The sequence below is a fragment of the Cupressus sempervirens genome, chromosome 2 (genome assembly GCF_028749045.1).
Source record: "Cupressus sempervirens isolate cs-2001-9-10 chromosome 2, ASM2874904v1, whole genome shotgun sequence".
NCBI classification, from domain to species: Eukaryota; Viridiplantae; Streptophyta; class Pinopsida; order Cupressales; family Cupressaceae; genus Cupressus; species Cupressus sempervirens.
In genome coordinates, this window is record NC_143119.1 from 746,316,954 (window position 1) to 746,331,840 (window position 14,887).

The 14,887-nt window shown below is 33.8% G+C and overlaps 1 protein-coding gene across 1 annotated transcript; it reads right to left on the reverse strand.

Annotated features, from left to right (window-relative positions):
* Positions 1–2,594: 2,594 nt before the first annotated feature.
* LOC149575559 (jasmonate-induced oxygenase 3-like) lies at positions 2,595–4,468 on the reverse strand. The gene is made up of 3 exons (XM_089815313.1): positions 3,986–4,468; positions 3,556–3,886; positions 2,595–3,054 (listed from the first exon to the last, which is right to left on the reverse strand). Exons 1-3 carry the CDS (start codon positions 4,450–4,452, stop codon positions 2,809–2,811), a joined length of 1,044 nt encoding a protein of 347 aa, XP_089671439.1. The 5' UTR covers positions 4,453–4,468; the 3' UTR covers positions 2,595–2,808.
* Positions 4,469–14,887: the final 10,419 nt, after the last annotated feature.

A 14,887-nucleotide genomic window follows, 5' to 3' on the forward strand; every position in this document is an offset into this window, starting at 1 on the left:
TTTGAGAGAACACCTTGGCCATGAACTTTGCCTTGTATTTCTTAATGCTACCATCTACACCATGCTTCATCTTATAGATGAAACATGATCCAACTACTACCCTATCTATTAGTCTAAGAACTACCTCCCATACACCATTTTGCATTATTGAGGAATATACCTCAATCATAGCATCTCACCATACTTGATGCTTTTTAGCCTCTTGTTAGTTGGAAGGCTCCCTATCTACCAAATGACTAACTAATGTCACATAGTCATTGAACTTGGTTGGTTGTCTCCATTGTCTAGTACTCTTTCTAGGAGCTCCCACAAACTCTTGAGTATCCCTTTGCATCTCTTGAACCTCATGGTTCTTGGTGCCAACTATAGAGGATGAAATATCAATCTCTAAGTCTTCTAGATGCATTTATGTTTGCACTTGTTTCTCCATACTCTGTGAATCTTCACCACTTGAGCCTACACTTGTACTGGTAATCATACTTGTGCTTTGCTACCTTTGGCTGGGCCTTGGACCTTCTACTAGCTGCTTAGTCTGATCATCTATTGGTGAATCTCTAGACCTTCTAAATATCTTGTCCTCCATGAACTTAACTGTTAGAAACAATATTCCACCAAGATAACTGAGAGTGGAGGGCAGGGGGCAAGGTGGTGGCAAATCAGTTATTGAACAATTAAAATATTTATCTTTTATAAAAAAACTTAACCATTCAACCAAAGTAAATAGTAACCATACAAAGATGCACATAGACAATTGCACTAGATATGTTGACTAGGGAAACCCTTAATCAAAGGGAAAACCCATGTGTGAATGATGCCCATAAGATGATGTACTAATATAAATATTCCTTGTTAGAGGATGGGCCTTGTTAGGAGTCTATTACAACATTTAGTACAATGAGTCCCTGTTAGGAAACTTTGAATCCCTTTTAGGAGATTCCAATCCTGTTAGGAGTTGTGGTGTAATGTATGAAAGAAGAGCCCACTACCCAAACATGCAATTTCAACTACAAGAAGAGCTCACTGCTCAAACAAGTAATTTACTGCTATCTTCTTCTTTCCTCTGTCTTGTCAACTAGACCAATTAGTATTGGACCTTGTAGACTAGGTCGCAAACCTTGGATCCAAATACCAAACCTTAGACACTCAGCAAAACCTCAGCAATGAAGTTTCCTTCACTTTCACATTGCTCTACTCAACTTCGCATTATGTACTCTCTATTACTTTCCAAAATTCCAAATCCTTGCATATGATAAAAGAAATTATCCTTCCTTTATACTAATTCCATAAAAAAATTCCCTCGGTCAACTACTAGACCTTCTCAATTAATTATTTTTAGATCACATTAAGAACATGTTACACTTAGTGATAATCTCAATCTTCTGCCTTGCAACTTGGATAACTTTCTGTATACACAATAGTATGATGAGTGAGCTTAGTCATGCTAACTACATATATTAGATACTCAAAAGTATCTCCAATAACCTCAAGTAGTTATCATGCTGAACTAGCCATCTATACCAACTTAATTTTTTCGTTGTTGTTCTGTCAGATAACACAAAAAAATGCTATGTAGACATAAAACATGCTATGTTGGCATCAATGACAAAATCAGTCATGAATGTAACATATCATCATATTATTACTCCCCCATAGGAATATCATCAACATTCATGCTTCCAATCAATCTTTCAACAATTTCCCCAATCTTCCAATATTAACATCACATGTGATAATAATTCTTATGATCCTAGGGATAAAAATCTTATATGCCTTTGAGGTTTCACTGTACCCAACAAAGTACCCCCTCTTTGCAATCTAATCTAACTTGGTACATGAATCACCTAGAATATGACAATATGCCAAACTCCCAAATATTCTAAAGTGACCAACATCTAGCTTCTTTCCTATGAAAGCTTCCTCTAGTGTCATCTTCCCTAGCACCTTGTGTGGAACCCTATTCTGAATGTAGATTGTTGTACTACACACCACTACCCATAAGTAGCGGGGCATATCCTGGTCATGTAGCATAGCCCTTTCCACCTCCATATAGAATGGTTCTTCCTCTTAGCAACTTCATTCTACTATGGATTGTAAGGAACAATCCACTCTCTCTTGTTTCCTTCTCTAGTATAAAACTCCTAGAAGTTATTTCCTTTATACTCGCCTCTATTCTATACTTGAAATCTATGATACTGATAAATACCTTGCTAGGTTGTCACATAACAAAATTATAAAACATTGTTGTCATGCAACAAAATTGTAAGAACATTGTATCTTGAATAAAATAGTTGACATTGAAACAAATAATAAAATAAATATATAACCATAATTCATTATTTTATTTTCAATACATTAAATAATTATATATTGATATTGATTATTCTACATAACAATCCAAACTTGATAGCTAAATAATATCACATGAATATATTAAATACCTTTAAATACTAATTTATAACATCAAACCATTTAAACTAATATTTGATCAATTAAATAGTAAATTTTATATTCTATATTTTAAATTACATAAGTTTGTAACCACGTAATGATCTCATAATAGTGAAACTTAAATGAGCAAAACCAAAATGAGTACATAGATAGAAGTAACATATATAATTAAAAAATGCAAGGAAAACCGGGAGTCCACAATCCAACAAAACGTCAACATACAGGAAAAGAGCTCTTCAGAGTTCCAAAAGCTTTTCCACCATTATTCTGCAGCCGACTCTTATTTACTTAAGTCTTAATTTCTACACTGGTCTTAATTTCTACACATTTACAGCCAGCCATGGGGAACAATAATGGAGCTTAGTTTTGTTGTAGCTCTTGAACATGGCCCTTTCCATCCAGTCCTTTGCTAAAAAACTTCTGCAAATACTCTTTCCAAGGTGAACTTCCATAAACAGCAGGATGATCTTTGTCAATCAGTGCTGAAAGAGGCCAAATAGTGACTTCATCATGTGGAAAACCAAAGAGAGCCCACGACATCCTTGCTCTATCCTTGTGAACTAAACTCCTGTGCTCAATGCTCTTGTATATCCCATTGCTTATTACCTGTTTGTATTCTTACAATTCAATATCTTCAACATAAACCAATATAAATATAACCTAATGAATTGTTTATTACCTGTAATTTCAATCACATAACAATTGTATTCTTATGATTTGATATCTTCAACATAAACCAATATCTATATAATCTAATCAATTGCTTATTACATGCAATTTCAAACAAATATCTATTATAGTCTTATGATTTAACATCTTCAACATAAACCAATATCTATATAACCTAATGAATTGCTAATTACAACCAAATAACCATTGTATTCTTATAACTTACCATCTTCAACATAAACCAATATCTATATAACCTAACGAATTGCTTATTAACTACACTGTCAACCAAATCAAATTAATCCTTTTACTCTTCGTGATCTAATATCCTTGGATCTAATAATAATTCTCAGACAAAATAAAAAGTTAGAAATAAGCCCATATCTATATAATCTACTGGTTTTCCTTTAAAAGACAAATACATGTACATTTGTTTACCTCAAGTGCATCAGCAACGTTAACAATGAGGGCACCTGGAATACTTTGAACATCAATCCAATTTCCATCCTTTCTAATTTGCAGCCCTGGGGTTTCATCATGCAGAAGAAATGTGAGAACGTGGGGATCAGAGTGAGGAGAAATTCCAAGTACCAATTCTGGCTGAGGACAAGGTGGATAATAATTCATTCTGATGTGGATTTCTTTCTTTTCTCCACCAACTGCCTCGTTCAATGCATTTTCATCTTCCAATCCCAACCCTCTGCTCAGCACCTTCATCAAAACCTCCCACAATTTGTACATCTCTCTTGAATATTCATCCATAACTTCCCTGCAAATAACAAGAATTATATACCCATAAGAATTTGTTACACATAAGAATTATAAACCCCCACAAAAAATGATGTTTGAAGAGATGTAAACAGTGTACTTGAAATCAGAAGGCTGTTTGGGCCATTTAGACATGTTTCTTCTGTGGGGAGGCAAGATAACGTTGTAATAATAATCCCCCCAGTCCAATTTAGCATCTTGGGTGTATCCTAATTTGCTTCCATAGCCAATAGGGCTCCCAGCTTGTTCATTTCTATACACTTCCTTTTCTTCAGTGGGAAGATTGAAAAAAGCTTTGCCCACTTCTTGTATTCGAGAGATCAGAGAGTTTGAGACTCCATGATTGATGATCTGAAAGAAACCCCACTGTTTTGCAGCTTTTGAGATTTCTACAATGGTTTCTTCTTCTAAATGTGAGGCTCCCAAGCCAAGCAAATCAATGACTGGAACATGGGTGTTGTGTGGTTTGGAGGGTTCAATATTAGGTCTCACATATTGGAGAGGAACTGTTTCGACTCCACTCTCTGATAACGTCTGAGCTCTTGGTAAGTTGCCCAGTTCATCCATTATCGATGCATTCAGTCTTCACAAATTGAGAGAGTTTGTGGGTATATTCAGAACTTAAATCTTATTAAATTAAGTAAACATTAAATAATGGAGCTTATCAAGAATATGATATTAAAGAAGATGAATATGAAGAATTTAATATCCAAATTATATGGAGTATATTTAAACTACTTATTTTTAATGATTAACAAATTTGTGGACTAAAGCTCTTGAAAAAAAGTTTTTCATGTATCTTCATCTTCTGAAGAAAAATGGATTACATTCATCTTTGTTTACTTATCAATTATGCACAAGTTACATTATTGGGTTGAATTTTTTTCGTTTTCTCAATTCTCCAAATCCAACTTTCCCACATTAAGGACAATGAAAGATCTATTTTTATGTCTCATTTGGAATATATGTCTATCTCTAGCCATGTTTTCTGCAAAGAAAAATGTACTATGGATTGATGTGTCATCAAGATTAACTGAACAACTTTCACTATGTTCCCTTTAAAGTTTTTTTTGATTTTTTGTAATTTAAACAAATTTCAAAGAACCTTGCAGTTTTTGAAACAGATGACATACCATTTATCACCGTGTTCAATCAATTCTAAAATAAAGTTGTTACAAATGGCTTTGCAAATGGTATTCGAATAAAATCTAAGATTTGTATTGTAGAATTTTTTTTCTTTTTTCATTCAAATTATTATAAGGAAGTTTCTTTTCTTAATCAAAACCTAATTTTAAGTTATGTCAGATTTTTTTTCCCACCAAACATGTCACTCCTATCCACTTATTGTAGAACGTACAGCAACCAAACAGATCCTAAAGGAATGGCACAAGGAAATTGCATTTCTTCTCTGAGTGTGCTCTTCTTTAAGAGCCTCCTGGTCAATAGGTCAATAACCAATATTTACAATGTTTATGGTTTAATAGTTTTATTTTCAAAGCTTGCCACATCATTTGTCATTCCATCGACATGTTTTGACTCCAGCAGATAAGTAACAATCATGTTAATAAAATCTGTGACAATATCGGCCCCCCTTCTTGTGAACATCTAAAATATCTGAGAAGTTTTCTTAAAATTTTGTCCTAATGAAAAGATAAAAGTCGGAGATTTTTTCTTCTGTTAATTATCCACACAATACCAGCCAGACATTTGTGTTGTTGGTGCTGACTGACGTTTGAACATTGATAAGATCATGGACAAGATCGACCTTTCCTATAAACACTGTTAGCCACATAAATTAAATGTCACAAATGTTTTTTCTGACAATTTTCCCCAAAATATCAGACTTGTGTAGGTGGGATGTTCACTGTAGTGACTGAACTTTCTAGCAGCTTTTGATTTTTCTTGAACTGACGACAGCATATAATTTTCCTTGCACTCTACGCAACTTAACCTCTCATAAATTTAGATATTATCCAGATGCCTTTCAAAATGTTTTCTTACTCTCTAGTTGTAAGTTACTTTCGAATATTATAGTTGATAATTTTTCGGGATGATCTATGCATGGTAGGTTTGTATGTTTGATTTATTTTTCATCTCTTCATCAATATGTAAAGGGTTTAATGCTTTATTGATTGATTTTTAATTTTGTTTCCTTCTCAATAGGTGCATCGTTGGACATTAGTTGTAATTACTACATGTCAGAAAGTTCTCCTGTCCAGCTAATACCACACTCTTATATGTTCATTGAACTGATAGTACATTCCACCCCTAGCTTAGGTCAATTTTCTAGGAACTCTGTGATAAAAACACTCTTTTTTCTCACAACTACTGATATAAGGGAAACAGTCTATTAGCTGTCTAGGTTAACTTCATGGTTGCCCTGCACCTACAGTTCTTAATCCATCTGTCAAAATTTGTCAATTTTTTTGGTTAACTTATGTTGGTAAGTGAAGAGCTTAAAGCTAACCTTTTGACTTTCCAGCATTTATGGAACTCTTTATAGAACTAGTAGAGTGTGAGGTGGTCTAAAAGTGTTATTTTAAAACATTCGCTCAATACCCACCACTAAGATCCCCAATAACCATTTTAGTACTTTTTGCACAAATGAAAAAAAGTCATGGTGATTTATTTTTGCATGTTTGTGTGTAGGCACCAGTTTTTTTGGGTAGTGATTTGGGAAAAGGTAATAGTTGACATGGCAGAATTGCATACATGAGCGGCAGCTAGTTCGTTTCCCCTAGTCTGTACTAATTGTTTCAAACACGTTTTTCCATCTTGGCTCGATGCCAATTGACACCCACTATAAACCACAAAATTAGAGTGTGGCTAGATGTATGGCCCCATGACTATAATAAATACCAATTCTTACTATTCCAAAATTAATTAGATTTATTTACAGTTTTAAAAGAATATAAGATTAATAAGATTAATAAGTAAGAGATATTTTCCATAGCATCTATTGAGAGTTAATCCACGTAGAAGAGAAGGGTGGAAGTGAAGGATGACCGATATGAAAATAATATAGGTGGGCATGCATGAAGGGATGGTCATTTCAATAGATCAATGATCAATTAATGAACCCCCATTCAATATAATTTTGTGACACGACTATTTGGGATAAGTGAATTTTGGTTGTGGGGGTTTGGCCGAGATGGTTTCACATCACACATGTCAAATTTTGGTTTTCCATTGACACGCCATTTCTTCCAATGTTTTCTCCATCACTAATTAGAAATTAGGTCAGGTTCTATGGATGCCAGCTTCCTCAAAAATAGAGTTGTACCAGCTAAGATTTTAAAGGTAGATTTTAAGGAAAGTTGTTTTAAGGAAAATATTTCTAAATTTTGTATTTCGGTTAAAAAAAATTAAAATTTGATGACAATAAAATATATCATTTTTTGACACCTATTGCTAAATTTTTTAGTAGGTAGGATTATCTTAGACACCACCCTATTTTCACTTGTTCAAAATAAGAGACCTAAAAAAGTGGGCTAAAATTCCTGTGGAACCTTTTGGACCTAAAGAATAGACCTATAACCCCCTTTTGGACCCCTACATAAACAAAATATTGATAACTAAGCAATGATAAAAGAATAAAAATTATTAGTAATTCTTAATGAGTTGTAGTTATCAATTACATTTTTATACATTTGATTTTTAGTCCCTGTCTAGATATAGACAAGGAACTAATGTTTCCAATGGCTTCAATTTAATTAATATTTCACTTTAAAAATAGTGAAATTCCAAAAATTGAAATTGTTAGTCCCAGTTAAAAATAGTGAAGTTCCAAAGTTTGAAATTGTTAGCCCGTGTGGTATATAAATGATGAGAGGCAAGATGACAATTAATCTTTCTTACCAAATTGCGTCAATGAAATTTATTGTATAGTTTGTGGTGCATAAAGATTTTTAATTATATTTATATTTAATTTCCTTATTTTCTCGTTCATTCATGTGCATTTTGCTATGGGTTTTAGTTTTTTCTATTAAAAAATTAAGGAAAAAGTATTCCAACCAGTGAACAAAGGTAAATTTAAAAATATGAATGCTTTCTAATGTTTTTTCATTGGGGAGGCTATTGGAAAGATGAAATGGGCCCAAGGACAATGTAAGATTACGTAATACTTTTTTTAATAGGGCATTTAATACTACACTACCATCTAGAATTGTCATAAATTTATACTCCCAATGTCTTTTGTAGTTCTAGGGAAATACAATGGAGTGTTCCAAGTTGTTCTTAAATTTCTTGTGAATTGTTCTTGAAAATGCATCCCCAAGACAGAATTGTCCCCAAGATCCAAAATCCTTGGGGAATAGGTATACATTTTTCAACCTATTCAAAAATATGTTGGCCTAAGTTGATCAATTCTAGAAAAGGTTGACATGGATCAACCCATTCCAAGGTCATCCAAAAGGGCAACCTCAAGGTGTCAAAAATTGCATTGATGAAAGTAGAAGAAGCATCATTGAATGGGAGAAAGAATTGATTTAGCAAAAATCCATTTGTGGTCCATAAGATCAACAAATGATGGGAGACAAAATATTTTAAATGATGGGTTCTCCTATTTTAAGATGTTACATTTATCTTCCACTTTTGTAGGAGTATGCGTTACCTCTTACTTTTAGTAAAGTAGATCAAAAATTATGAGTTGATCTCATCGTGACCAAGGGGAAATTTGTGTCTAATAGAATTGAGTCTACTTCATATCTAAAACCATAATGTTTGTGTGTGTGTGCGCGCACACACACGAGAGAGAGAGAGAGAGAGAGAGAGAGAGAGAGAGAGAGAGAGAGAGAGAGAGAGATCAACTCCCTAAATCTCTCATTCATATTTTCCTAAATTCTTCATCTCATTCCCTTTCCAATTCCCTTCTCTTTGATTGTCCCATGATTGATTTAAGATAAAATACATTAACATGATAATTAGTTTTGAATCATGTATTCTATTATGATTAATCTAGATGAAGAAGATACTCTTGATGATGTTATTGATACTAATCATGATATGTGTATCAACAATTCTAATAATTTTGAGACTATTGATCTTGATCATGATTTACAACACATGATTTCACAATAATTATCAATCACTCCTAGTATCAAACATAGTGACCTATCTTCACAATATGGTATGTGTTTAAAATTGGTTAATATTCTTTCACATGTGCTTGATGTTGATCCTCTTGCAAGTTCCCCACCTTCCCTAATCATTATAGAGTGAGGTGGGCTAGGCAATATTCTTGAGTATCTCCTCTTGTGTGATGATTTTTATTTATTCTCCTATTGTAATTTGTTTCCCTCATGATGCAATTCTTGTTATATATGTTTTTTAGATTTCATTAAATGACCTATATATCTCTATTGGCACAAGGTGATCAAGGAATCAAACATGTTGTACTCATTCTTCTATTTATATGTACTTTCTTCTATGTATTCTTATATGTTATGTTGAATGTATATGTCATTATCCATGAATTTGTCTTTCTATAGTCCTCTTAGGATGTTTTGACATGGTACTACCATTTATTTTTGGTCTCTGTGATGTCATACCAAAAATTCTTCTTCATCACTTTTATTTTTCTTTCTTCCATTGTGTTGTAGTTCTACTTCCTTTGGGAAATGGTGTCATTTCATATCTAACATAATATTTCATATATTATTATATGATCATATTGACACCATAGTTGATAGATCCCTTTTATACTCTCTTTTTGTCATGTTTTTATTTCCCTCGACGTGTCTTTGTGTGGGGGAATTTCATAGTGAAAATATCTCTAGTTGATGGATATATGCTTATGTTAAATCTATTGTTCCCGGTGAGGTGTTAGTAATCTCTTTAATCTAGGGGCATATACTCTACTCATAGTTTACACCCATGCACTATGTTTCATGATGTTTTGCATCTTTAGATCCCTTATTGGATTATTATCAATGGTTAAGGCTCAATCCTTGTATTTTTAGATCACTCCCTAGATTATTAATAGTCCTTGAGACCTAATTCATGCATGTGCATCTTTTGATCTCTAAGAACACACACATCCTTATACTTGGATGGTCTATTGTTAGATTCCCCTTTTGGAAACATAAATCCTTGAGGATGAATCTCAATGGGTTAAAAAATATTATATACAAACATGTTATACTTTTAATGCCATCTCCTTTGTAGTTTCCTTTTCATGTTATTCATAGTAAGAGACAACAATCTTAGTGAGTGAGTTACTTGAAATGCCTTCTTCTTCTTTTTTTCATCAATGATGTATCTCATGTCTTCATTGTGAAATCGACAAGGATTCAAATCTATTGGGGGCTTGATTATTTCCTTGTCTTCTTAATATCAATGAGATTATATTATGCGTATGATCTAGTTTACCATAAGTATGATATTGATTCATATTTCAATTAAAGTGGAGGCTAAATATACCATCTTCAAAAGTGCACACTTCCTTTGTAAGGCCTTTTAGCCTACATTTTCTCCTAGGTTCATGGATACATTTATGCTTTAATTTTTTACACATACAATTTTGGTAATCCCTTAATTCTTCTATTGCACAAAGATGTAATTATATAATGAGCATGTAAATACTGTGAATACTACTAACTACTCCATAGGAAGTTTTAAGTTGGGAAAATATTCACTAAAGACATATTTGAAAAAGGAACAAATGTCGAAGGCTATTGAATTAAACATGAATGAAAACATAGTGGGTCACCACATGTGCATGGATTCATATAGATTAATGAAGCATAGAGTATGAAAAATAATGATTGGTCAAATGAAGAGCAATAAAAGAGTACCAAAAATATTTTCATTGAATTATTCAGAAATAGAATCCTAGGAAATATCCAAATAAAAAATATATACAAGAATGTTTATAAAGAGTTTCTTGTTGGAGGTTTAGAGAACCTCTTTGGCTAGGCTCCAAGGACCAAGGGGAATCCATTTTTCCAAAATCTATCCATGACTTAATCCCAACCTCATTCATTATAGTGTAGATCCATGCACTCAACAAGACTTGATTTGTGATGTACTCATTCAAAACCATTCAACTTCACTAGAAGACCAAGGGTCTATTGACTATTTATAAACATTTGAACATATATATCTAATATATTGCAAACTATTTACTAACGATATAATGAATGCATTTATTTATATTTTAAATTTTGATTTAAAAAATCATAATTCAACATCCATGTCCAAAAAAATATTAGACAACTTTTAGAGATGGATGTTTACCATGATTATTAAGAGATATAGAATACCACACGATGAATAGTAAAGTCATTGTCCTTCAAATTATTATCCAACACATCAAGATGTCTTCAATACTTGCTTGAGTACTCTATCTCATCCCAATTTCCATGACCTCTCTTGCAAGAAGATAGGACATGGAATTTTGAAAAATTGGAGGAATTAAAATTCCTAGTGGGTGAAAAATAACTCCCACTATTGAAAAAGTACACATTTTGTCCTTTTTTGATGACTAGTCCCTTTCTATTAATAACTTAATACAATAGTTACAAATTCAGAAAAATGGGGCCAAGGGATATTAGATCATCTTGCGAGAGCTCACATGGTCAAGGCCAGAATCAAGAACTATTCATCAAAAAAATATATAAGAAGCTCCATTAGGGCACCAGAGTAGTGTCAAGCGAGGGAGGATCATCATGATCAATAAAACCTCAGTCATCCCTAGGATTGACAAGTGGACTAGGAAAAGTCTAGCCATCAATAGCATCATCAACATCTTTTTCTTTAACTTTCTCCTCCGTTTTGTGGTGGAGAAATAGCCAAATTCAAGTGGGGGAAAGACCATTTAGAACCACTAGAAACAGGAGGAGCAACATGAGGGGGAGCCACAAGGACTGAGGACCAACTAGAGTCATGCTACTGTCAACCATCATCGCCACCACTAGGAGAGCAGTGGTGGGGAGTAAAAGAACTGTGACCCCATCGACAACCCCAGGGCAGAATATGATTAGCCAAGGAATTAAGAGGCACTATGGCTACCGTGCACAATGCATTACCCCAATGATTAAGCAATTCCTAAATGTGGGCCACCTCAAGAGCCACCTCATTGGCTTGGACCTAAATCTGCCTCATGAAATTATTATAAATGCATGCTTTAGTGTATGTAGCAACATTAATATCAATAAAATTGTGAGTGAAAAGAACAACATTCCTATCCTTCCACAAAGTAAACAAAATCTCCATCCTACAAGTATGCCAAATCTAGGTAAATTGCTTATGGATTCTAGGGGAATCACCCAACATAATCATGTGCCAAGAAAAGGGTTTTGTTCTGAAAGGCTTAAAATATCATGTATCTAGTGCTAATAATTCTAAGCATGCCTCCAAAACCAAAAAATATGCAGAAATGATTTAGGGTGCCCACAAAAAGGACACTGAGGATTGGGGACTCCAATATGCTTGAGTCATGACCCAAGAGGAAGCCCTTGAAATAGCAGACACTAGGAAAAATGGGTAATCTTAGGCTCAGTGATTACACTCCAAATAGTATCAAATTGCATCCTCCAATGATAAGGAGAAGATCACAAATGCCAGTGTTGGTTGAGAGTATCCACCATGGGGAGATGGGGAGAAAGCCAACAATATCCTAGGCTGGGCTTGTAACTAGTGAAGGGTGTGGTAGGATACCACTTCCAATCTTTCCACCAAGGTTGACCAAACTGAATTCCCACCTTGTGAATCAAATGATCTAGAATGGCAAAGAGAAAAAGGTCAAAAGTTTGTCAATCTAGACAAGCAAGATGGAACTGGACCTACATATCCTCCCAAGATCTAAGACTCATAAAGACCCTAAAAAGAGGTCCATAGGAGTCTTGATGCTGCATTTAAATTTTTTTAGAGCAGTAGCACCTTAAATCATAGCTAGAGGAATACCCTGAATGTCAAATAGTGGGGACCATCAAAGGTTCTATTGATGCTCTAGATAAAAAAGGAGCCCTGAATATGAATAGGTTCTTGTATGATGAGAAGGGTTTGAATACAAATCCCTTTCCATGCAGGTTTGTTAACAAGAAATCTAGAAGCAATGCAGTGCTGAACCAAAAATTTCCAAGCTTCATCACTAGTGATAGCATGAATAATCCACTTAGCACAAAGAACAAGCCCTTACTTCTATGCAGAAAGAAGGCCAAGACTTCTAGACTCTTTGGGGAGGTAGCAAAAATTCTAGGCAACCCTGTGGAAGCTATAGTGATCAGAATGAGAAGCCCAAAGAAAATAACGAAGCAAGCATTCCAACTTAAGGTAAGAGGCCTTGGAAGGGGCCCAACAAGAGGAGTAATATACATGAGTAGCTGCCAACACCTTTGAGAAAATTTTAAATTTCCCCTTAGAGAAAGGGGTTTAGTAATCTAGTAATCAAGCCTCTTGTTAATTTTCATGAGCACAAAATTCCACAAATCCATTGGAGAAGCTTGAAAAGCAAAGGGGATGCCCAGAAAGTGGAATATCTCCCCATGAGTGACCCATTTCCTCTCGAATTGAGCAAGCTAGGATAGAGCCAGAAGAAAAGATTATCTGCAATAGAGTACCTTATGCCATTGGAGTCTTCTTGTCATTTTGTCCATTTTAAGAATACTCTCATTTAGTATTTATATATTTCTTTACTGAATCATTGTCTCACTATAATAATTTTGGATGTTCAATACAAACTATTTCTTTATTCACTAAGGTACCTAGTTGTGATTGAGATTATTTAGGACTACTTTACATATTTTCTATGTTGTAGTAGGCTTAGAGAACCACAAAATTTTCTCCATAGTATGGTTTTTATCTCATATTCTTTATGGCATGATTATAATGCCCTTTAGACTCAATGACTAGGAACTAGTCTTTCGTGCTCTTTACTTTCTTGTTGTGGATTGTCCCATAAAAATTTTCTTTTCTATTAATTGTTCCTTTCAAAGGTGTTATATCAGTAAATCTTTGATTTCTACATTATCACTGCAAGACACTAGTCTACCAATTATTTGGAGGCATTTACATTGAATATATGTTTAACACCATATCTTTTTTCCTCTAATCTTTATTTAATGTTTTGCATTGGTATCATTGTGCTCTCCATCTATATCATTCATGAACAATTTCTCTACAATCTTATACCTAAATCAGCATTTAGGTTCCCTATAGAACAACTATCTCCATCATATTATCTTTGTCTTTTATTCGCTATAATGACAAGGCTAGTTATGAGTTGTACTTCAATAATTGTGACTTCTCTTATCCTTTTAACTGCCCCTATGTCAGTCCCTTTATTGTTATTATTTTTGTGCTTACTAACAGTTTTAGCAATATAAGGCATTGTTCTATTACTCACAGTCCTAAAAATGGATGTCTTTCATAGGTTATTAATGAATCTCATGCTTCATAAGAAGGGTCAAGCTATGAAGTCAAAACACAACTTTTGGACTGCCACCATTTTTAAAGAGGGTTTTGAAAATCTTATTTACATACTTCATTGCTTATGACCATTACTTGATTTTAGTCCTGTCAAATTTTTTTAAAACATCATTTCCCTCTCCCACTGTGCATAAACCATACACTTTTGTTTTTTTTTTTTGAATTTTTATTAAGGTTACTATAATGAAGATTGCCACATGAATTTTTCAGTAGATTGATTTTTGTTCATAGGATAAGAGTCCTTGTGAAAATGACATAGGTCTTTTGATCTCTTAGATCATGAAATGTCATGCCTCTTCCTTTCCTATGTCCCTCTTCCACATTTGGTATCACTCATAAACTCTCTATTTGGCTATAGGAATAGGAATAACTATTCTGCAATACATATTTTGGAGTAGAAAATGGGGGTACATATACCTATTCTTTGTTTGGTTTAGTCAGAATTTGATGGGGAATTGGCAAACCCAAAAATTTATATATTTTCAAAATAAATAAAAATGGAATAGAAATACGTATTCCAATTCCACCTATTTAGGTGGAATTGTCAAACCTCATTTTTGGGCCAAAATTGGAA